Raw genomic sequence first — 25,601 nt, 5'->3', positions numbered from 1 at the left:
CTAAGGTATGGTCTTCATGGTATAGGTGAGAAAAGAACTAGTTCAGCTTCTACCTCGCCAAGGAAATACACTTATTACTTTAGTTCTTTGTAATGGAGAATACATCTCCTGGGTTCTTATACTTCCTATGGTTTCTGAAGTCAGCCTGAAACAGACTAGATAGATTTAGCTGATGGGTGGTCTTGTTTCAGAATGCCTATGCTTGAGGAAAAAAGGTGCATCTCCAACAAATCATGCAGTAGGATATGCAGTTCCTGCCATGGTACTGGTGGAGATTGTTGTGAATGGAAAACGTCCCTATTCTCTTGGTAACAACCCATTTGGTGAGCTGTTAAGTTAATTACATTTTATTTTTCTTATTGTCATCTCTGGGAACTTAGGAATTATTTTAATATAATACCAGTCCTCAAGGCTAGGCTGTGAAAAGTAATTAAAGACAGTTAGATAAGGTAGACACTAAAAGTTTCCTCTAAATCTAGTTTATTTTTCTTCTCATGGGAATTATACAGTTTTTAATCTCATGGCTATTTCAGCCTTAAATAAGCTGTTAATGTAAAATCAGAACAGAAAAATGTAAAATGTTTTAGTTTTCCTTCTAAGTTAGCAAATGTTTGGGGTAGAGAAAAGTAGACTTAATAAGTGTTATGAATACTAAGAAACATTCAGTGTAGAAGTGGTATTACTTACTACCCCTCTCTGAAAAAAACAAAACAAGAAACATATCCAATCTTATCACAGTTCATCCATCTTTAACAGAAGATTAATCTCAGTAGAAATGAACATACGTACGATGTACTATAATGGGTACATGACAAGGACGCTACATATAATTTTTGCACTACATTGAACATTGCTACTTACGAGGAATGGGGTAAGCAAATCTGTCCGGGTGTTTTGTGATGAGTGTGTTTTTTATGTGTCGTCTTCCAACACCATGTGCACCTAATCCACAACACAAAAATTAATTACACATTTTCTACCATAACGGGTTCAAAACTATGCTGTTATATTCAGAATAATTCAAAATTACCTAGTAAGACTAGTGTTTTCCTTTTGAATGCTGGCAGTTTTACTACTTCTTCATATGTGACGAGATCTAATTGATCAAACACTAAAACAGAAAAGAGACCCCCAGAGGGATAAGAAAAAAAGGCATATTAAGGGTGACAACTAATTGTGCTACAAATGATCATTTTAGCAAGTGTTAGATTTACAATACAAAGTAATGTGTTATGGAAAATAAAACCATTTCATTATGCAATTTTAAGAAACGTGTTCATTAAAAAAACTGTTAAAAAGCAATAACACAGCTACTGAAATGCTCAGCAAAATTTGCATGTCCTTTCATGCAGTATTCAGCAGACCACAAAAATCAGCTAAAATGGCATGCCATTCACGTTTGCATTCCTAAGAAATAGCAATACTAAAGAAAAATCTGTAGACAGTGACCAACATGAATACAATATGAGAACATCTATTTACACTAAAGATAGGGATACTTTCATAATCATGTTTAACAAGAACTTTGAGAAATGCATAGAAAATACGGTTAATTCTTTGTGGTATTTCTTCTTCAAAACAGCGACCACATTAATTGTAATTAGAGTTCTCTTTAAACAGACGTGCTAGTTAAACTGACATGCTTTTAAAACTTGTGACAGAATGAAAAATCTTAACAAAAAGTGATGGCATTACATAAAAGAACCTCCACCATATTTAGGGAAAAATTGTAAAAGTATTATTTCAGAAAAAAATTCAACTGCAGTGAATGAATTTCATCTGCCTATCAATCTATTGTCAATTGCCAAGGTTTGTAATGATTGACAAATCAAGTTTTGTTCATTAAAAACAGCTTCTTACTCTGCCCAATAACACAACATCTGTGCCTATTTTTGAAGAATTCTAATGAATAACCAGGAGGCAGCTAACTGTATTTATAAAGATTACAGCAACGAGCAACTGTGAACATAATAACTAGCAAGAGTCTTCAGTTCTGTATTTGTGCGTGCTGTGAAAAGAAAGGAGGAGAGACTGCATCTGAACTATGACATCTGTGAGTGTTTCCAAGTCCTAAGGTGGTGTATTCACCTGAACAATATCCTGTCCGTCTTTTAAGGAAGAATCTAGATATATGGAATATCTCTTCCCTCCCTGCCCCAAACCCCTTAGGTAAGAAGGCAAGGGCAGGGGCTTTAGTTCGCTTGCTCCAGAAGTTGCCAACCACGAAGAGCAGGTGGCATTCAGACTCTGGGGCCTACCAGAAAGCACACATTCTTTGTACTAAAGTCCCAGTCAAAGCAGCAAAGGGTTTACTTAATATATTTCTTGTTATAGGGCAGATTTTAAAATTCAATGGCAGTGTTTTTACCCCATAGAAAAAGTACAACTAATTTAATTTGGTCAAAGTACAAATTAGTCAACTGACCTACTCAACTTTTTAAGGCCTATGAAAAGATTTGGATTTGAAAACTTCCTAAGTCCATTTGAAGCATTTTGAATTTTATCATGAAGAAAAATCTCTTTCAACCTTTCCCCAAATATTACAGGGTAATACAAGCAAGAAGTTAGTAATATTTTTATTCTTTTTCACAATCCTACAAACATGGAATTCTTCATTTTTACAACTTTGCATAATTTAAATTAACTAATATTTCATCTCATAGCAGCAATATCTAAAGATCTACAACATGTTAAACAGTTTTACCATTCTAACCATTGTAGTATTACCATTCTAAAGATGTACTGGGAAAAATATCTTTCCCCATTAAAAATAAGAATAAAAAAAAATCAATCCTTTATTTTCTTCTTGAACAAAACCACATTATGTTAGATACAAACAATGGGAGCAAACAACAGAAATGATACAGATTAATGCCTTCATCACAAATTAGTAGCATGGAGAAGATATGTCTCAGTCTACATGGAATTACCTAATGATTGTAGGGTTTTCAAACACAAAAGAAAAATGATTATTTTTAAAATATACACAAGATATGAGGAATACAGGACACATTTAAAGACCGAACTTTTAATGCTTCTGTGTTACTAGCTAATAAAGAAAAGTTCTTGAAAGGAAACTAAGAAGCAAATAAAGAGGCATTGTCACTTGACAGGTTACTTACATGCACAGAGGCCATTGGGAGTAAGACAGCATGAAAAATGTACAGGGGTCATTGAGATATGGCTTGTAATATATTAGTAAAATAAAAAGTATATGCACAAAATAAACTTTACCATGCAGTAGTCTAAACACAAGGCAAATAAATCACATTAAGAAATGATAAACATAGTTTATAAAAGCTTGGCAATTTTCTACATTATGCATAATATGAAGCACAGTTCTAGTGTTCTGAAGAGCGTTCTCTTATGGAGTCCTGCATCAACATTTCAGTAAAATAAATTAAAAAAAAAAAAAAGTTATCACTGCAGCATATCTCTAGAGCATTTATATACATGTCAGTGAACCTAATACTCAAAAAAAATTTTTTTTTCTTGTGGGCTTTGGTTCCAAATAGACTTTACTATGATAAGATGTATGACTGTGAAGATGTCTCTTGAAGGACAAAATATTCTAATATCAAGTATGGAGGAAAGAAAAATGTGATGGCAAATTTTTCTTGTAAAGGAGAATATCTTTGCTTTTATTTATAAAAAGTAACTGAAATATTCTCCTTTTGACTTCATAAACTATGTCTGATTGGCAGAATAATCAAATTTCTAGTTCCAGTAATATCCCAACATACCACAACAAAATCTTAGCTCTTAAGTTATTAGCTAGACCCACGCACTGATCTTAGCTGACTATGAATTGTTTTAGTAGCTCATTTCCCAGCACCCCTGTTCAGTCTGTTCCCTGAGACAGAAGTAACAGAAAAGTCCAAATAGATTGCATAGTGCTAAATGATTTAACTTTATACTAAGCTATAAGAGAAATAAATTCTACTTTCTTCTGCGAGCCAGATTATGACATCTGGATTAGACTTCTCAGTTCCAAATTCATTATACTTATTTTGGATAGAACAGGAGATGTTTTTAATTCTGAGACAGACACACCGGAAACCTGCAAAAAGCAGTGTTGTCATATTTCTGATTAACAATACCATTCGTTATACAGTATTTTAGAGAAGGTAAATTCAGTACTATCTTATTTAAACTTAACAAATACATAATAGCATCATAGCATTTCAGTGAACCTCTCAATATCCTACATTTTTCTTCATTCCCTGGAATATTACTGGCATCACCTTTATTACCTGAAGGACACCATGATCAATACATGGTTCTGAGAGAAATACTGATTCCAGTTTGTGCTTTTGTTAAATTTTTGACTTCTTAGGGGGAAGGGGAAGTGTCAGATTATATTTTGAAAATAATAATTTTATATGTTAATATTTCTTATTTTTGGTAAACCTTGTACTTTGATGATAAGTGTCTACAAGTATTGGCAGTGGCAAGCACTAAGGGGGTCAAATCGTGCAACCAAGTGCTGTCAACCTTCTCCAAAATGTGCCCCCTAAATCAAGACAGGGAAGTTTAGGTTACCTTTCTTTGACAGGGATTTAATTGATACTAGGTATTCAGGAGCAAAACTAGCTCATTGTATTGTCTGCTCCTTCTCTGACCATCCTCTTTCCTTTGCTTATTCCTCTGTATCGTGCCATACTTAGTCACACTGATGTTATCAACTATGCAGCTGCACTGTGAACTGTACTAAGAAATCTAACTGTCCTAAAGAGAAAAAGTGGTTTCTGTTGGGTTGTTCTTCAGTTAGTCCCATTGACAGCACAGCCATGCAAAGTTATACTGGCGCAACTGAAGGGAGTAGCATGCTGTGAAAATGTATGCTGGGTGCAATTAGTAATACTTTAAAGCTGATATTCTCAAAGAGTTCAGGTGGCAAAATCTAGTTTATTCTCAACAGTTTTTGTTAAGGTCATAATTACTAAAACGTGGTTTAGTGTTACTGCGGTGAAGTGGAAGCATTAGAACAACCAGAATGGCAAACCAGCAAAAGAAAGGAAACAAGTTAAAGCTTTCAATCTCTACTTGAGTCATAATTAAATATTTAGAGACAATACAATACAGGTTTCAGACTAACAAGTAACTTTGTATTTAACTGTGTACATCCTAAATGTGGCTGTGAGTTAAGGAGTATAAATGATAATTACTGTTCTTTGACTTTCCTAGACTTTATTTTCAAATGGCTTTTAAGTTAATATAGGTTGTGTAGTACTGATGTATTATGAGCTCTGATACTGCACAAAGATTGTACACATAAAGAGAAATGTAAAATACAGACTTGTATTATTTTCAAAACAAATCAAATTTTCAGCAGTCTAGACACAAATCCAAATCTCAGGATTCAGGCAGAAATCACTGCAAAGAGAAAAACTTCCACAGTTTGTTCGATTTGGTAGCTGTAAAATAACAGGCTGACTACACAGTGGTTCCTATTATGATTGCAGCTGTAAAGCTTCAATAAAAATGCACCTTCATCATGTTTTTACATATATAATCTATAACCGTAAAGACACACTAACAAGAATGCTACTGAAAAGTCTTCTGTATTGGACAGTACAGTACCAGATTGTAAAATTGATATCCTGTTGGTTTCTAGTGCTTCTTTAAATATAATATCCAAGACAATGTAAGTCCATACTAGGATATATTATGATACATATATTTTGTTGCAGCTTGCCTCTAACTGATTCAGCTATATGTTTAAACAGCAAAGAACAAGCGGAGTGTTGTTGGCATAATTAAAACTTTATTTGTATTTTTGTAAGTGACTGTTTAGGTTAAAATAAAAGTGCCAGCTAAACAATTAATGGCGAGGTTTAGATTGTAAAGATTTTAACCTCTTAAAGATACTTGCATTTTTTTTCATACCTGCATTGTGCTTTGCCAAATATTTGTCTTTGTACTGCTTTTTTTTCTTTCCAAACCAAGTACAGCTGGCCTGTTGCTCCTGTTTGGTCTTCTCCATGGCAATACAAGCAACTCGCCTGGCATATGCAGTAGAAAGAAAAATTGTTGTAATAACTGTATTTTTAAAAAGCCATGCATGATGAATTAGAAAAATAAGATTGTTTAATAGCACAACGGTACAGTAACATTTTTCCAAACTTTTATTTTTAATGACTTAAACGCACTTATATACTAATACATTTTGATATACAAAATGTTCTTACTGGTAGATCATTAAAGATCACAGATCAAGGGGGCATGGGAGGAAAGGTAGCTACTGAAATGGTTGAAGACCACTGCAGCAGACTAGACTGGAAGAGCAAAGTCTAGAAAGGCCACCATGGTCTAAAGTTCAGGACAAATCTTCTTGTGTTGTGGAAATGTCCTAAGGATGACCTTTAGGATGAAATATGTTCCTATTGTAGTGTACACTAGTATATGAGTATATGAGGGCTTGCAAGGGAGCTCTCGAGATTCGGTGAAATGGCTGCCTGCCTCTGTTTCTCTTTTAGCAAAATCTCCCTTAGCCAGTACAGGTGGTACAGGTGCTGTTAAACCCCTTTACAGCACTCTAATTCTTTATATAGAACATTTGTGAAATATTTTGGGCTGGATTATCCACACTAATAAACTTCCCTGAGTTACGGCTGTTAACATTCATGCTCCAGGACCTGCTTGCCAGAGTTTGTACTGATATATTTAAAACGTTTACTAAACAGGTTCTGCAGGAAGTTGTTTAAAGGCTCTGCATTGCTTTTGTGGAACTGGGTGCCATTGCTGTTTGTTTAATCTGTTCAGGATTCTCTGCACTGTGATTTCTTTCTGCTATTTGGCTTTCACATGAAAAAGGAAAAGGGAAGAAAACCCCCAAATTCCCACAATGATGCTTGACTGCTAGCTACAACCTTATTCCTGCAGAACTTGCATGTCAACAGTACCAATGACAACAGTGTTTAGAGCCTAAAAGAGAAATAGATTTGACCCCCTTATATAAACAATTTGTATGTAAACTCCAGTCCTGTTTTTCTAAAATATATCAGAAAGCACAAGTTTTAAAGTTACTAAAAGCTATTAAACCATGTACTTATTTTTCTAATATAACACACATGATATTTCAAGCAACTCTTAAGCATATATGAGAAAAAAAATCAATGCCACAGAAACTGAGGCAATATACTTTTTTTTTTTCAAAAGAAGGAAAGATTACACAAAAATTAGCTATACAACAATGACAAGCATGAAAGACAAAAATGCAAGCAAAGCTAAATTCATTTTTACAGAAAACGTAAGTCATACCATTCTTGAAGTTCAGGAGAAGGAATAAGACCTGCAGTACCATTTTTGGAGTTCTCCAGTTTACCCTGCCACCAGTTGTGATCATCTTTGCTAATGATTTGGATAATATCACCAACTCGGAATCTGATGCCAGCTTCTTTGCAAGGAATGAGGTCATCCTTTGCTGGATCATATTCAAATTGTGCTCTGACATATATCTATAAAGAAGAGTTTATAAAAGACACTGCCATATTATTACTGGTACAGTATTAAGAGAAACAGATGAAAACTTGATCTGTGCATGTAGCTACATATACTGCTTGCAACAAGCAAAGGAAGAAACAGAAGGGCAAAAGCATAAGTGATAGTTGAAAATGGAACAGAAAAAAATATCAGCAAACAATGGAGACGTATGATGTTATTTTGAAAGCTCGTGTCTTCTACATACTGTAAAACCTGAACAGCAAAATTGAGCACATGTATGCTTCTGAATACTTTATGTAGATCTATAATAAACTGATAGGATCCTTCAAATCAACATTAACTATCGTAAATCATTATAGACCAAAGGCTTATGACTTGAACTGCACTGCACTTTCCAACTGAAGTTCCATGATATGTTTTAAAATGTGTATGACAAGAAATATTACCTGACAACATAAAGGACTTAGGCTACATTACTGATCATTAGTATTTAGACTGAAAATTTAGTACCTTTTTTTTAAGATTAAAGAGGAAATCCACTGTTGGGCCTATCACATATAGTTAGTTGGGTGGAATCTATTAATTCTCTGTATAGGGATTTTCGCAAAAGTCTAATCCTATATAAATGAATTGTCCCATATAATGATTGGAGTAAGGTATTTTCTAAGCAACATTAACAGAAGAAATTTGGATTTTGACTTCACAATTTAAAATATATATAAATCCCTGCTTTGTGTGTTAGGGAGGCCCCAATCCTACAAAGTAAAAATAAAAGCTATAAAAGCTATCTCTAGTTTTCATTGCTAATTACAGCCCCGATGCATCCAAAGATCTTAAAACCAGAATTAAATGTCATGCCCAAGATGGGTAATTGGATAATTTCTGCAGTTTATGAAATTCAAACATCATCCTACAGTGACTCAGACAGCCATGTATACTCTATTGCTGATTTCCTTACTAAGGATGACTAGATTAAAAAAAAAAAAAGTTTTACATTGCAAAGTAATATCCTTCATTTAAACTGCAACAAACACTTTTCAACTCTGCTTAAAAAGCTGTAGCTATGCAATCTTAGTACTGTTCAAGGCACTTAAAAAAGTTTATTTCTGTAGAAATCCAGTCTGCAATCCAACATATGAATAAATTAACTTATAATGACTAATCATTACTATCGTGTACCTGATGCATTTTTATCTATTTAGAGTTAGCAACTGATGGTAACACCAATGCAGAACTCAACTTGTAATATTCCTAATCTGACCCTTGTTCTGCTGGGTAGTGAATGTGTGACTTTAGATAAGCAACCCAAGTTCTTTTTTTCACCTGAAAAATAGGATATTTTAAAACCAAGTACTCTTACTTAGTAATTGGCTTACTCTGAGGTAGTCAGTATTGAACTATTTCCTTGTTTTACTTTACCCTAACTTAATATAGGTCTAGAAAAGTGACCAGTATTTTTACCATCTAGAAACTTTTTCTTGCTTTTCATGTCCCTGTTGCAGTTTAAGACAGTATCTACAAAATCTACACCCAAAGACAATACTGTCTGTTCATGGAACATTATGCACACTTCCTTATTTATACCAGTGTATCTATTATCCAAGCCCTTACTGTCTCAAGGATGACAAGCTACCAGAAAAAATATGCTGGGTCAATGGGAAAAGAATCCTGAAAAAACAAGGGTAACTATAAATGGTGCGAGTATGAGGGACATACTGATTCTGGTATTATTCTGATATTGTCTTGAACATACTCTTTTCTCCTGGGAAAAATACCTCATGAGAGGAAAAACAAAACCTAACACAACAGCTCGGAAGGTCTGTCACAAAGCCTCTTCAGAACTACATTCACACAGCCTGAAACTTCAGAAGACAACTGAAAGTTGAAAGAACCAAGCTGTAAGCTTTAAAAATGGGAAATGAAGCAAGAACAATCTATTCTTGTAATAACCATTCCAGCCAACACAACCTGACAGTAATACAAAAAGATTTTCAAAGGCAACAGACTATGAGGTCCATTGACTCTTTTGAATGGAATTGCCAGAATTATTATAAAAAACCCTTTGAGTCCACAGTTAAAGATTCAGAGGCATATTCTGGAAAGGTTAAATGGAGCAGTTATTGAAGATGAACCACAAATCCCTTGATGCTCTGTGTTGGTTTGGAGGTTGCAGTTAAAAAAAAAATATCTTAAAATTGCAAAGGGAATCACTGGGAATCATTTGCAGAGCCCTTAAGGGCATTCTTGAGGTTCTCTGGATGGAAGACCTTTGGTCTACAAGGACACGTACATTTGTCAGGTTAAAGTTACGAAGCTCAGGATCTGGACTTGAGACTGAAAATATGAGGCTATCTTCAGACCTACCAGCGCTTAATAGAAATTGTACTTACTGTACTTCTTTGAAGAGCTTTGTAAATGTTAGTAACTAGTTATAAATCAAATCAAGCTTTAGAAGCTTTGTCTGTACAATATTTTAGAGTATTACACACTTGTACTATTAGTCTCCATTTCAGCTAAACTATAATATTTTCATCTAAGATGAAAATCTGTACAGGCGACTACTTGACTGCACAACAGCAAGTCTATTAATGCATTCTGAATTAAAACAACATCTCAAGTTAAATTTACAATGAATTTGTTACTCTTGCGTATATGGACACATGAAAAATGCTACTTTGAATTAGCCACAAACAAATGAGTTAAAAAGAAAAATGGAAAAAAAAAAGGAACAAATTTTCCAAGCTTAAATGTTTTAGTTCAGCACATACAGAATATGAGGGGAAAAAGATAAGCAGGGATGTTCACTAGCAGCTAAATTTATAAATTCCCATGGAGGATATCTATTCACCTGTCGTCCTTTTGGTTGTGTTGTCGATGGCAAGTCCTGCAGAATAAAGCCAACCCAGGAGAAGAAATTTTCATTTTACTTTTTAAGGGTATACAACACCATTTGTTAGTGATTCATACTACATTACAGTAAAATGGTAAGTCAGACGAAAGTATAAAAGCATTGACCCATTTAAAAAATACTTTTTTTTAAAGAAAAATCAAACCCAGGCTGTTTAGCAGCAAGCTGAAGAAAGCAGGTAAATAGTTTAAGCAGATAGAGAATGTGCTTTTTAATATACGATTCAGCATCTTCAACACAAAAGCACCATCAAGTGAAAGAGGCTCTTTATGTGAATGCCTTTTTCCACTTAATACTTCATATTATTTTTAAAAGAGAATGTTGGCTATAATAAATACTAAAAATTGTATTATTAAAAATGTATCATGTGACAAATTATGCCAAAGAGTAAGACTATAACTATTAATCATATTACAAATTTGATTTAATTCACAAAAAATTCTTAAATTTTTTCATCCACACCATTATTTTTTATTGTATTAATTAGATGTACTTTACCTTGTGGCAAATCATTTCTCAATTGTAATGGTGTATATGTATTTTTTAATAGTTAAAGGAGTAGTTAATGAGGATTTTTTTTTTACGTAGTCCCATGACTCATGATATTGACAGCACTCTTACTGAAGGAACTTGCATGTACAGTTACTACATTGGTCCAAACAATGACAAACAGTAAACAACACAAATTTTAACATTACCATACATTAGAAAAACAGGAGATCAACAGCACCTTTCTACCTGAATACATACGAAACAGGAAGTACTTTGTGTTAAAGATGTGATGATAATAGCTTGGTTTGTAGTGCAGTTTAAAGCCACTTCCTTTTGCTTTTCATATCCAGGCAAGGCTCGTATTTCACAAAGTATGTGCACGTACCACAACAGCAGAGGGCACACCAATTCGTTAACTCAGATAGCGGAAACCAGTACACGTTCCAGAGGTCTCTCAAAACACAAAGCTTAAGGAATCTACAAGGTCTCGAAGTATTAACTGCACAGTTATTCTTTCTTCAAACACTGCTTCCAAAGTTTAGGATGGAAATAAGACTTCCACTTGAAACCTTTGCTTAGTTTTGAGGAAACTGCTAACAATGATTTAAGGATGACTAAGTGTCACATTACAGTTATTAACATTTAACTCACTCACTATATGGCTTTTAATGAGAAGAGTATGTTGGAAAAAACTCTTAGAAAACAAAAATGGGGAGTTACATATGCAATAACCTAGGTTCTATCAGCAGGACAAAATTTTCCACTGACCACACAATAAGTATAACAGTAATGGCAGATGAGCACCAACAAAACTTTCACACTTTCTCTGTGTGGAACTGGAAATCTTACCGAAACAGAATTGTTAGTGCTGCTATGGCCATTAGCTGGGGACTGTCTGGATGTAGAGGGGGAATCTCTCTGAAATAAGACACAAGGTTCATTAACAACACAACACTATCACAGGAACACAGATATATTTTTAAAAGAACAGTTACATCCACAGCCTTATAACCACTTGCGTAGCTGCTTCATCCGTGAAAGTTTCCACACTACAAACTCTGTAAATTTGAAAAGTTTGTTCATAGCTTGAAATTCAGGTTTGACATTTTGATGTGTCCTAGGTAATAACTATTTTTATGTTGCCTCAGCAATCAAACAGCTGAAAATCTGTTAACTCTCAAATCTTCTATGGTTGACAACACTAAAAGACACTAGCCATATTGGTGCTTTTGCTAAAGGTAACTACCTGGAAGTTATATGCTGCATACTTGAACTACAACAAGGCAAATATTCCATTTTAAAGAAGCTTCTAAATTTTTTCAGCCACGTAGAGGTCACCTTCTACTTCTTCTAACATTGACCACCTTCTACTTGTTAAGATGTATCTCTGTAGTGTCTCAAAGACACTGCTGCTAATATAGGAGCAGGAAGTTGGATACTCTTCTCTTTCCTCATCCATTTTATATCATATTGCTTTTTAAAATTATTATTTTTTTTCTTCCAGCAGTCTTACGGGCCTAAAAACATTAGACTTTGCAAAAATACATCATTTAAAAAAGCCACCTTTCTTGAGTCACACTACCAGTGTAGTCCTACACTTCAGTGACAAGACAGCAGATGCAGAAATTCTACAGAAAGGATAACAGGACTTTCTGGCTGGGTTTTGCAGAGGTAAGAAAGTTACTTGCTGAGTAATCTTTTTCTCATGCCATTTTGATCACCTAGTCCTTAATTCCATAATATCAGATCATTGAGTTTAACTAGCTCTCTCTTCAGGAAATCAAATAATTCACTCACACATTGTGAAAAAATAAAAATCCCCTCAAAAAAATAGCCCCAAGGAATTTTGGAATACAATATTCCATATCAAAGGTCAATTTAGAAATGTTTGGTAACTTCATGTAACATTAAGGATAGTACATAAAAGGCATAAAAGGGGTAAAACAGTTTTCAAAGAACACAGTTACCCCGTCACATTTTATCAATATGAGTGCCTTTTGTGAGCAGATTGAAAAACAGAATTGGAGCTGAACTGTTCATGCAACAGCATTAATCACGCAAAGATCCTCTACGAATATTCTCTAACTTTTATTCATTATGTGATACCGCCCACAGCTTTTATAAAATATCAAAAAACTCTTGTTGCCTTCATACTTGATGTGCAACAAATTCATTTAGAACTTCTACACTTCTTTTGGAGTCATTGCATAGGATTTCAGAAAGTTCCATATATAGTTAGCTACATGTTTGCTTTGATTTTAAAACAGTTGAGGACAAATCTGAAATTATTATCACTGTAAAATCATTGCATATGTAAGCCTGTACTCCTGCTACATGCACACGAACAAAACGCTCATTTGGCTCTCGAAATTATTTGAAACACATAACGAACTGGAGGAAATCAGTTCTAATTATATTTACAAAATCACTCCAGCATAACAAGTTTCAAATGTTCAAATGAGACCAAATAAGCTACTCATTATTAGAAAAAAATGCATAAAGGAATCAGTAGTCCTTTTTTGTGTATTGCATATTAGTACCACCTTCACAATTAAATAGCAGCTAGGAGATTCTTTCCAAATAAAGTAGCAACTTCCTTCTTTCATAGGCAGATCTTATGCTTGCTCAGCAACTCTGGCTGTGCCAATTTCTCTCACTTTCAAGAAGCAATGAAGGATGAAATTTACTTTTTGTTGTCTTGTTTTGTTTGTTTTTGTTTTTAAACCTAGTTTGTTATGACTACTAGTCCAGTGATGGTTTGGCTAGGGAAAGCTTTGTAAAGTTATGCAGGCACCCAGGTCATTTGGAGAATAACAAGTTTAGAGCAATGTGAAGAATGATGCTATTTCTGGCCTCTCTTGAAGGCTTCTCCCTTTAAGGAAATTTTCTTGTTTTGAAAATATTTTGATTTTATTCCTCCAACAATTCTCAGCAGAACACTACTCAAAGCAAATGCTTGTCACAACATATTGAGGAAAACACACATTTTCAGTGCTATTGGTGATTTCAGTACTAATTGTAAGAAGTTATACATCAAACATATGTACAATATTTAAGGATTTAGTTAATTTGGCCACAATTTCAAAGGCATTTAGATTCTTAATTTCCCAGGGACCTAATCTTTCTTTCCAAAAATACCAGTCTCAAAAGTTAAGAGAAAGAATGTATTATGCTCAGTCTAATGAGACAAGTCAATGAGCAGCGAGATCTTTGTAGAAAGCTAGGACTGCTTAGACCTGGACTAGAATACTTCATCTTTGGTTGTGAGTTTGTTCCTCCACTAAATCAGAGAAATTCCTTGTTCTTCTAGGGATAAGAGCAGAAAAACACTTGGAGGAACCAATGATTCTGCGTAGTGTAGAAATGAGATTTCAGTATTACTTGAATGTCTAGGCTTTCCAATTTTGTCTAGCCACAAACCAAATAACAAAATGGTACTCTTTTGGATCATTGCTCTTTAGTTCATGCATCACAGCTGAAGCCTTAGAGGAAACAATCACAATCATTTCCAAATGATGGCAAAATGAGTTTCCCATTGATTCCTTGTTGTTATGGGTGGATTCTGAATTACAAACCAAAGTGTCAGACACAATCCTATAGCAGAAGTCAATTACATCTCCTAGATATGGCCCAACCAAATTAGACGCTGACAAAAACAGCTACATTAATGACAGTGTTGCCATATCCACAAAAAACAAGACTTTCAAAAAATCTGCAAATACATTTCAATTCCAGTTTTGATCACAGAATCTTTCTGGAAGCATTTCTAACACAAATATAAAAAAGTTTAAGAGTATAGCACCAATGGAAACATTAAAAGGCTAAATAAGTAAATCAATGATGATTATCAATATATTTTTAAACCCTCACATATATAAAGGCTTTTCTTCTTAATGAAACCACTGAAGTGTTTCACAAGACAATCTGAAACAAAGGGTGTTGCTTATAAGGAAAGCTCTTTGTTTAAAAAACAATACAAACAAAAAAACCCTTCCCTTACTATTCTTACTTATCTAACACTATAAAAAGTTCAGAAGTTTTTTAAGTACAAAGTAAGAATGCAAATGTTGCTAGAGCAAAATGCTTTCTCAGTTGGATAAAGTACTAACTTAAATGTACAAAGAGCATATACAGCCAACAGCCATTCTAAGAATGTGTTGTAATAATTGCTTAAGTTCACATTTGTATAAACAGAAGTCTGCAATTTTCTGGGTATTTGAAGCAGAAAACACAACATCCTGACCACTGTGTTATCTAGATATCTTCGTAACTTGGTCCACATACCACGCCAAAGCCTAAGAAGGTGTTCTCACATTAGAACAACTGGATCAAGATTTTCTACAAGGGAACTCACAGTGCTGTGTTTCTGAGCAAAGTCTACTCCATTAAATAGAAGGCTTGGGAATGGAATGGAAGGCACAAATGCAGTAGAAGCCAGGAATCCCTAAACAACTTGAAATTATTCAGTCAAGATTTTGAAAACTGCCTAGGGACACTGAAATCTGTCACCTACTATAAGGACAAGACTTCCCCAAATATGCGAAATTGGTTAAATATTTAGGAAACACCACCACAACACTCATCAACTACAGGAAAGTAGGACGTAAATCTCTGCTATTTGATAAATAGCTTCTCCTCAGAAACAACCCCTATATACCTTTGTATTATAAAGGCATATAGACAGCTTTTATATAAAAGAGCATATATGCACATTACATCTGATTATACTACTATTTAGTTCTGCTTATTCAAAATTAACAAGGTATTTTGCATCCCAATGATGTGATCATGGTAAGAATCTTAAAAACAAAACAAAGCAAAACAAACCCAAAACAATTACTAATTCTATTTCACATTTGTCTGGTAAAACTACTCTGTCAGCATCAGTCTACAACTAAGGGTGGGCAGGAAAAATCAACAACATAACTTTCTAGAAATGTCCAAAATACTGCCAAAAATATCTTAACTAGTACTACTGGTGAAGACCCAACATCTCTGAACTAATCTTGCTGGAGAGTCCTAGTAATATCATTCAACGTCTATTTTTAGTCTGTGTCAATGGTAAAGAATATGATTCCTCATCCGAATTACAACCCTGAAAAATCCTGTGAAAGAAATTCTCTCTGTACCAAAGGACTAGGGGTGATTTAATACGATAACTTGAAAATGTTGGCTTTTTATGAACACTTCTAACAGTCAGAGCACCAGCGAAAGTCATAGATGTGACCAAAGAGGTGAAATAGACTCAGTTACCTCTGATTAAGTAAATGCAAAATGCCACAAAGTGTGATAAATTGTCATGCTATTTTTGTTTCTGTCTTTGATCACACATTTCAGTTCTGCTGTTTTGTACAATGAAAGGTAAGATTCCTTTCCCCTCTTCTGTGAAATAAAGTCATGAAGAACCTAAAGAGAGAAAGCTAAGGAAAAGAAATGACCTACTACTACTAAAATTACATCTAATGGTATTAAAGTTGCATGCTGAATTTAATTTTCGCCAAATAATCATCTTCCCAGGAGGTATATAGTTTCAGCAGTTTCTGTGTTTCAATATTTGGAAGTGAGATATCTTCTATTATTACAGCTATTTACAACAAAATAGTTGATACATAAATGCATCAGCACACTAAAACTTCTGTTCGAGTTTTTTCGTAAAGCCTTTGTATCTCATGAAGAACTTTTGCTTCATATTTATACCTTACAGGTGAAAATTTGCCAAACGCCTAGTCTCTAAAACCTGTTAGTTCTTGTTGACTTCTAGAACAGAAGGCAACCAAAAAGCAGTAAATTTTTTTTTTACCCAAACAGATTGTTCTGACAATCACAATAGCAGCTTCTATATGTTCTAGCATCTGCTGAGACACAAAAACAATTAGGGTGAAATCACAGCTCTAATTAGGTTAAGGTGTTTGACTTCAACAGGGACTGTGATTTCACTCTTGGAATTCTAATTTGGGAACTGTTTGCGCAATTAAGCATGCGGCACAGAAAGACTGGCATCATCTACGTAGTGCATATGCCATCTGTACATTTAAATTGGAACTGTAACTCTCAAGTAGCCATTTTCTAGAATTTAATTCCCTTCAATTGCAATCTGGAACATAATTTTGTGAGCAAAAGGGAATTAAACAATGCTACTGTGCAAAAACCCTAACACCAAGTTTCTAGTTCAACAAGAATTGAACTCCAAATCTGTTTTTCTTCTGTAATGGCAAATACCATTTTAGCATGGAAACATAATATTGAGCCACATGTAACTGTTACAGACAACCATCACAAATTTACCTCAACAGGGTTATACAGAAACAGATTCTTCAATTAACCCTTAACAGCCCAAAGCAGCAAAATAACGTTTCATACCTAAAAAGGGAGGACAGCTCCTCAGCTTAGGAACTTTAATAGACTTCCTGGAGAATGTGTTTAAATTGTAATTTTTAAAGGGGCTTCCTAAATGCATGAGTTGAGGATGCCCTCTCCTATTTTATTTATTTATTTATTTTTGTTTATATAGGCTGTAAAGAGTTAGTTAAGGTGCTGATGAGATGAATATGAAGGCAGGGCTGAGTAGGTAGGTGGGACCTACTCGTGTTCCGTTATCTTTGTTGTAAAATTGGTGTGCGTGATCTAACAGGACAGGCAGAAACAATTTCCCAGAAAGCAGTAACATTCAGCCATCAGCAGGCAGTTAGTTACAGGACTGAGGAAGAAATGGGATGGTTCATTAAATACATTACCTCACAGGATGAAGATTGCGTGCGATAACTTGGCACAATCTTAAAGGTGATACTTCCACGCATTTCCCTCTGTAAAAAGAGAAATGCTTCATTAAAGATGCTTAATATAAAATCTCCAAACCACTAATGTTAGATAGGAAATCATCATAGTCTGAGAGCAGCTGTAGATTTTCCTGAAGTAAGTATTCAGAAAAGCTAAAATGCTGCAGCAAATTTGTCATTTCACTTACAAATGAACATTTAGATCATCTCCTATTAACCTATAAAGATAAACATGCATCATCGGTTTGTTCACCTGACCAGTTTTTGAATGTCTAGAACATACAGCTGTATTTTCAGGTGAGAAATTCACGGATGTCAATCTTTTTTTTCTAGCTATATGCTTGTGATCTACATAGTCCTTGCTATAAAAGTGATATTTTCTTCTTTCATCATACATGTTAATGAAAGCATATTCACAGTTTCTGAAAAAGCTGCGTGTCACTTCATTGAAGGCAGAAATGTAAGAAATAGTCTTTCATCAAAATAGAAGATGGGGGTCTGACAGTTTGCATTTGCTACATTGTAAGAATATTCATAACAAGAAGTAACTGTAGAACAGCAGTAGACTATGGCAACGTATTTTCATTTTCGTATTTTTTTTCTTAAAAAACAGTTAAAATATAAGTGCCACCACATGGCTGACAACTGCAGAACTTGGATCTGGGCAGAAAGGTAACCAGATCACTTCAAATGTTCTTGGAGTTTTTCCTTCCCTCTCTGTCTGGCTATTTTGTAAGCCTACAAAATACTGTTTGCTTGGATTTACTTAAGCTTGTCTATTTGGTTTTGGACACAACAAGAGGAATAGTGATTATCATCCAAGATCAGGGTTGCATGCAGAAAAAATTGTGTTATGGAATATCAAACTGACTACTAGCAAGGCCCAAGATACCATTTTCCTCCTAAAAGCCAGACTATTTGAGCTCAACATACTTTTTTCTTTGTAACTTCAATAACTGTAAGTCACAAGAGTTCTAAGTTGAAATAAGGGATGGTTCAGCTACGTTTTTTCTGTATTACAATTAAGTATTGGAACTGTTTGCCAAAAGAGGCACCTGTCCTGTCAAATCTGTCCCTTGGAAATTTTCAAGGTCTGACCAGATTTGTCTGGCCTTGGGCTGAATTCAGTGCTGACCCTGCTTTGAACAGGAGACTGGACTGGAGACCTCCCAAGGTTATTCCAACCTGGATGATTCTATGATTTATTGTCTCTGTATTTGTATCGCAACCATACTAACAGTCATGAGAACTTTATTTTCTTTCACAGTATACTCAGTGACTGCAATTGGTTTAGACTGAATATCTAAAATAAAGGCATGATCTTTATAGACTGATTTGGGATAAATACTAGGAGGAAAGAATTTTTTTTCTGTCATATCTGCAAGAGACAAGAGAAGATTCTTGCATTTCAACAAAGGAGACTTAGACATCAGAAAAAATCCTTCTAAAATGTAGAAGAGTTACACAGTAACTGCCCAGAGAGTTTGGGGAATCTCCACCACTCAATATCTTTTAAGAGCTGATCAGATATACATCTTGCAGGAACAGCTGGGTGTCAGTGATCTTTCTGTGGGACTAAACAGAATAAATAAAATGACACATGGAGGTGCCTTCTACCATTCCTGGGAATAATGTGCAAAGAAGACACTAGAAAAAAGAAAGAGGAAAGAGCTTGCAGAGTCCTGTAACAGCTGAACACATAGATTTTGCATTACAGGCACCTGGTGGCCATCAAGAATAGAAGAAAAAGGGGAAGTTGCAATGCAGTTATGGAAAATTTTGTCAAAGCATGACAGACAATTTCATAAAGAACGTGAGAAAGATTTCAGGCACTTACAAGCATTTTTTGCAGTTGTTCTACAGTCTGATTTGCCACACTGATTCCGTTTATTTCTCGTATTTCATCACCTACATGTAGCGTACCTGTAGAATCAACAAAACACACAATCACCACAATTACTCACACAAACTGTGAATTGTAAGACAGTAATAATATTCATACAAACGCATAAATATGAAACCATGTTAAAATAAGTTTTTTGGCAAGATTCATAAAAGGACTTTGGTAGTGATGCATTAGAATCTCTTTGAGACTGCAGTCAATATGCCAGCACGAGATGCCCAGGAACCTTTTATAGTTACTAGGAAAAACATCAGTTCCCTTACAGGTACACTTCAAAAACTCACACATTGAACAGAAAGTCCCCTGCAACTAGTTGGCTGGATATGTTCCGCAGAGACATTCCAGCATTTTATCAGATGACTACTTAATGCAGTCTGGCTTCTGGACATAGTCTTAATTTTATCTGTCAGACTGCTATATTTTTTCATTTCTCTGATTTGGATTTGTCACAACTACAGTATGAATTTTCTGTACGTACACTTGACTTCAACTTGAATCTAGATGACTGGTGTGACTACCTACAATCTCATTTGATGAAACAAACATCTACTTAGCTCAGGCAAGTCATAAACTGACCTGCTGAAGCTGAGATGGGAATGGCATGCCACAACGTGTCTCTAAGACCGTACAAAAGATAAACAGGGAGGTGGCACCAAATGAATTAATTATCCTCAGGATTAGAAGCAACTTAAGAGGCTCTTTTAGATGACAGTTTTAGACTTGAGTAGTTCAAACCTACTCAATTTTCTAGCGGTTTTCCATAAAAACTTCTACGGTATGTGCAGGAACTTCTTACTCTTCATATATATTCTTGTCAGAAAAGAGTATTCTTGACATTTATGAATAATTAGTCTTCCATACCATTTGTGGCTCCCATGACACACATGCTTAACCATCTAATTTTGGTTCCTTTTCTACTGACTGTGCTATGTTTACTCAGAACTTAATCTACCCATGTCTTACTGCTGTATAACGCATGCATCTATAATAACAAAGAATGGATGTACTTCTGGAGTAAATGGTTTCCTTCTTTGTCTTTGCAAGCCAGAGTGAAGACAGTATTAGGAAGTGTGTGCTTTTGCTCTCCACAGAAGTATGAGAATGCCTACCCTATTACAGAGAAGACGGAACACATTCCTCGGGTCCCTAACCAGAAATGTGTTTTGTAGCCAGAAGAAAACTCTGTTACTTGGAAACTGAGTGACTGTGAATGTACCGTTGTGTTTTCACCAAGGCATCACCTGCATTTTGTTAGAACTGAATAAACCTTACCAGGGCTATTAAGTCATTTTGAGAATGCAGCACTGACAATGTACAACTACTGTTTTTCTAGAGTGGCTAAAGGGGAAGTCCTCTTCCTTCTTTGGAAATCCTATTTTTTTTTAAATGACATATTGAGACCTCTTCTTAAATGCACTTTAATAATGAATTCACTTTTTTGCGTGTATAACCCCAAACCAGACAATCAGCAGGAGAAAAAAACACATTTGGGTTACAACACAAAGAGCTGCCACTGTCAGATCCCCTGAAAACAGTATTTACAACATGACGGGGTCTAGACAGAAAGTGAATGGACGACAGAGCTAAGTTAAAGCACAGACACAAAGGTGAAAACCAAGACAAAATTAAAAGCCTGAGATCTAAGATACAATTCATTTACTTATCCTAAAAAATGCAGACAAGTCAACCAAAAGACAATTTTGAATAACTTAAACTGTTGTTTGCTTTTCACTGAGCTGGATCCTCTTGAAGGTGGAAGTAGATGGTATCTTTACAAGCCTATCTTCCTAATTCATCTTTCCCATCTTTTGAATAAGCTATAAACAACAGGACTAGATACAGCCGGCATACAGATGGAAGCAGACTTCACAGCTGCTACTATTTTGTTTTGTGAATTGAGCAGTTTGTGCTTAATAGTGCTAGACCTGAAATTATATAGCTCCTGTAACCCTCCCAGTAGATCTGTTACCTAGTCATTGCTGTTACTGCCTGGCAGTTCTCCATATAGCAAGCAGAGATAGCAGAAACAGTAACATTAAAAACAAACAAACAAACAAAAGCCACAGACCTTGTCTACAGGATTCAAAGACATGTACTCAAGATCATTACCCAGTGACATTTGTGTTGTTCTACTCAGTAAAAATATTCTAAATTCAGGCAGTTAAATGACATAGTAAAGAGGCACCTAGAGCCCTAAGAAGATTAGAAACACTAAAAAAAGATGAGAATACTACAGAAACACTGAAGAATGGTTCAATTCCACTTAAACCTATGTCCACAGAAGAGCTACCTTAGTTAGTTGAAGTACATATAGAATATATTACATTTCCCACATTTTCAGAAATAAAAGGCATTGTGTAACTAAAAAGTGAAAATATCAGGGAAAAGATTGCTTTACACTTTCCTTGTTTCATGCTTTGTTTTCCTAATTGCCTGTTCCTAGCTTCTTTTGAAATAAAACAGTAGGCTTGAAGGAACTCTGGTCTGACAAATTATGTAAATTTTTGTGTTTATAAAAAGCAAAAGACAGCAAACTGGAAAAAACTAAAGTAACCCCTTTAAAGGTGTGAACCTAGCTTGCAGCTAATAACCTAGCAGGGAAGGTTATCTGTTTAAAGTTGGACAAAATCCAGCTAATAATTATTTTTTACACCTGATCTGTTCACAAAACCTGGAAAAAAGTAGTAGATTGGAGATGAGAAAATATATATGCTTGCAGGTTTTGCTATCATAATGAAAATTGAAAATAAAGATTCATGTTGTAGGCACTAAGGATGTTTTTATTTCATAAATTGTTTTTATAAGCCTCAAAATCAAAAGTACATTGATCTTCAAGAATTGCATGAAAATACATGGAGAAGCTTATTTTTTTTGTTGAAAAAGGCTCCTCCATTTTTGCAAGGAAAAGTACTGTAACCAGTCTAAGCATTTTTATTTTTAAACATAGGATTAAATAAGTTTGGCTTCAGAAATAAATGGCATTTCAGTCTCTCAGTGAGCTATAACCCCATTCCTCTAATTATGGCCTAAATGAAACATAATGGGCCCTCATCTCACAACACAAGCAGACATCTACAAGTGAAAGGTGCTAAACGCAGTTAACAGGACTCCATCTAGATAGGGGTCGACAACTATGGAATAGTAGCAATCAAAATGAGGAATATGTGCTGTTACACAGTTTGTACAAAATGATCTAAATCTTTTTTGAAAGCAGAACCATTCATGACACACGATTACCTTGCCGGTGAATCATTCCTCCGTGCATAATTCTTGCCACAATGCAATGGTTCAGCTCATTCATTTTTAAAGTGATTCCCTAGAAAAAGAAGTGTTTATACTCTTAAGATAAAACATTCAGCAGTGTGACTCTTGAATGGTTAAGAACAGTCACTGTTCCTAAAACCTTGAAGGCAGAGTATAAATTTTAAGGTAAAAAACTTTGCGACTCATTTAAATATGAGCAATGAAAACAGATGCTATTTATAAGATGAAGATGCAATAATTTCATAAATCAGCATATAAGATTCTGGTTTGTTAAAAATGTAATTTTATATTCAAGTAGAGATTGTCTAGTTTAGTTTTACATTTTAAAGCCTAATCTAGTAATAACTACTACAAGTTTATTTTTAAACAAAAACATCTACAGAGGTACTACTGCAATACAAATACATGCACAGCATTTTAACTGAAGGATATATATAGGAAGGTAAGGATATACAATGGCTGCTGAACTACTCCATCTATACTCGCAACTTCAAAGTGCAAAACCTTTCACTGAATTCAATATAATATTGGTCTTTTCCAGCACAGAGTCAAGCAAAACAAGCAACGAGGTTCTCCCCATACCATTGGTTCATCTGTGTTCTTCTGGAACTGCACCAGTCGAACTCGTGTTACATTCTCCATATCCATGTCACCGTTGGCGCTTTCTGGAGAATCTCCATTTAAGTATGGAGAGGTGGGAGGAGGTGTAACTCTCAGCGCTTCATCACTGTAAACTTCATGTGCCACTACATCATGAGTTTGAAGTAAGGCCTAGAGGAGGTTACAGCAACAAAATAGCATCATTTTCCACCATCTCTGTTGCCCCTCAGCACATTCCATATAAATACTTTTGAGGCTCTCCAGACATTAGAGGAAACTCAAGGTATTTCTACCTCACTTTCTATACAGGGACTTTTCTCTGAAAGGAGCCTAAGATAAACTTTATCAGACTGCAAATGCATATCCACAAACCCAGACTTTAAAATCTACATGAGTAAACATAATTTTCTACTGTAGATACCACAATGAAAATGAGGTTGCTTCCCTCTCCCCCATCTTCTCAGCACCTGCAAGGTATCAGAATTAAGTCATTATTGTTTATGTGCCTAGACACAGAATTAGGAAGCTATTTTTTGAAGCAAACTATTCCATAATAATTACCTTACAAAAATGAAAAGGTATCCAGATCCTATGGTATTTATTATAATAAAGACAGACTGTGGATCAGTACTGAATGAAAGACTTTTTTTGTTTGTTTGTTTACTAGCTTAAACACTTCCATACTCTCCTTCTCCTACAGCATGGCCCCAGTACAACTGCACTGAGTTCAAAATACTTGATGAAAGTTAAAATCTAAAACAACAAACTGCTCAAATACTGCTTCATTAATTTTGCTTTCTTTCCTGATGCAAAGAATGGTACAATACATAATTGATTAAATATATTTCAATATATTTGGTAAGCAGAATTACTGACTCTGCAAGTACTCTACGCTAGGGCAAAGACAATGAATGAAGCCTGTATAGCTGTTAAAAGTGTAACACATTATTGTAAGATGAAAGTTGGACAAAGTGTAAACATTTGCAAAGCGGTATTCAACAGTACCAGACTTTAATGATATTGTATTTCACTTTTCCCCAGGGTATCTTTAAGAGCCCTGGAGCATATCCATTTCATACTTGCATTCAACTCTTATCAATAAGTATATTATAGACAAATTGCTTCTGACCAAAAACTAAATACGATTTATATGTGAACATGCTTGTACTACTCCTGTATTAACTCGTCAATGATCAAACAGAGAAAGCTCCCACCTTTGTAATCAAATGGCTGGGCTTCTCAGAGAAGGACTGATAAATCCAACCTAAGTTCTTACAATATACAGTAGACATATCAGTCATCATTGCAGTTAGGTCGATATGTACTATAGTTAACATTTTGTTAATTGTCATTTAAACGCTCACAGCTCTTACAAAACCCATCGATCTTGCAAGGCTTGAGATTGACCACCTAGAATTGTTTTTGGCAGAGAAATATGATTCTGCAGCATCTTAGTCTTCAATTACAATGTTTAAGCAAAACAAACTGAAATAGTGGTTAAAAAAATGTATTTCTGAAGTGGAATTCAAGGCAGAAATGGGATTTACTTGGCCTCTATTAAATCCTAAGTTTATTCCTAAAATAGCACTTCTGAAGTGTACCATGTTAAAAAGACAGCTTCATAACCAGTTTAAGTTACCTCTCCTCAAATCAAACTATAGTTAGGAATTCAGCATTATAATGATGGAACAGAATTCCCTAAACTAGCAATGCTCTGCTCACATTCACTCCTGTTTTTCCAGTGTTTCAAGCTCATCTACATAAATGCTATTTTATTTAAACATTGAAATGTATCTGCATTTTCTGTTTTTTGTCTACCACAAGCTCAAACTTGCAACAATTCCTCTACCTTCATCTGTACTACTTAAGCAATGTTTTCCATTTAGAGGTCTTGCCCATAAATGCAAGTCAAAACATTTTAACTAAATCAATTCTTAATTTGTTTTATTTAATTGGGTATAAACTTTTATGTGAACACTCCTATATAGGTTTACAGCAAACATGCAGATTTAGCTTAATCCTGTATTTCTAAACATCAAATACTCATTCTAGTATCTGAAAGCTGTTTGCAGTTGCCCCAGGTAAGACCAGAGCATCCAAGTGCAATCAGGCCTTAGCTCTGGCTGTTAAAACCCATCCATTCTAGGAGCACAGTCTTGGCTTTGTGTGCAGACACTCTTTAGCAGAGCAGGATAATCTTCTGCACTCCCCT

The 25,601-nt window shown here is 34.9% G+C and overlaps 1 protein-coding gene across 14 annotated transcripts in view; it reads right to left on the bottom strand.

Annotated features, from left to right (window-relative positions):
- Positions 1–25,601, bottom strand: part of CASK (calcium/calmodulin dependent serine protein kinase) — a 217,900-nt gene that overhangs the window by 13,266 nt on the left and 179,033 nt on the right. For 4 of the 14 annotated variants that reach the window (XM_040545496.1, XM_040545498.1, XM_040545509.1 and 1 more), the window contains 10 exons: positions 23,372–23,560; positions 22,763–22,841; positions 19,460–19,545; positions 17,581–17,649; positions 11,696–11,764; positions 10,295–10,330; positions 7,264–7,460; positions 5,890–6,005; positions 1,031–1,111; positions 862–942 (listed from right to left, as the gene is read on the bottom strand). In XM_040545496.1, the coding sequence (XP_040401430.1) occupies positions 862–942; positions 1,031–1,111; positions 5,890–6,005; positions 7,264–7,460; positions 10,295–10,330; positions 11,696–11,764; positions 17,581–17,649; positions 19,460–19,545; positions 22,763–22,841; positions 23,372–23,560 (1,003 nt within the window). The remainder of the gene's footprint in view (positions 1–861; positions 943–1,030; positions 1,112–5,889; positions 6,006–7,263; positions 7,461–10,294; positions 10,331–11,695; positions 11,765–17,580; positions 17,650–19,459; positions 19,546–22,762; positions 22,842–23,371; positions 23,561–25,601) is intronic. The other 10 variants (XM_040545499.1, XM_040545501.1, XM_040545502.1 and 7 more) reach the window with 7 other exon arrangements.

The sequence above is a fragment of the Cygnus olor genome, chromosome 1, assembly GCF_009769625.2.
Source record: "Cygnus olor isolate bCygOlo1 chromosome 1, bCygOlo1.pri.v2, whole genome shotgun sequence".
Classification (NCBI taxonomy): Eukaryota; Metazoa; Chordata; class Aves; order Anseriformes; family Anatidae; genus Cygnus; species Cygnus olor.
The sequence above is the reverse complement of the archived record's forward strand: the minus strand, read 5'-3'. Positions and strand labels throughout refer to the sequence as shown.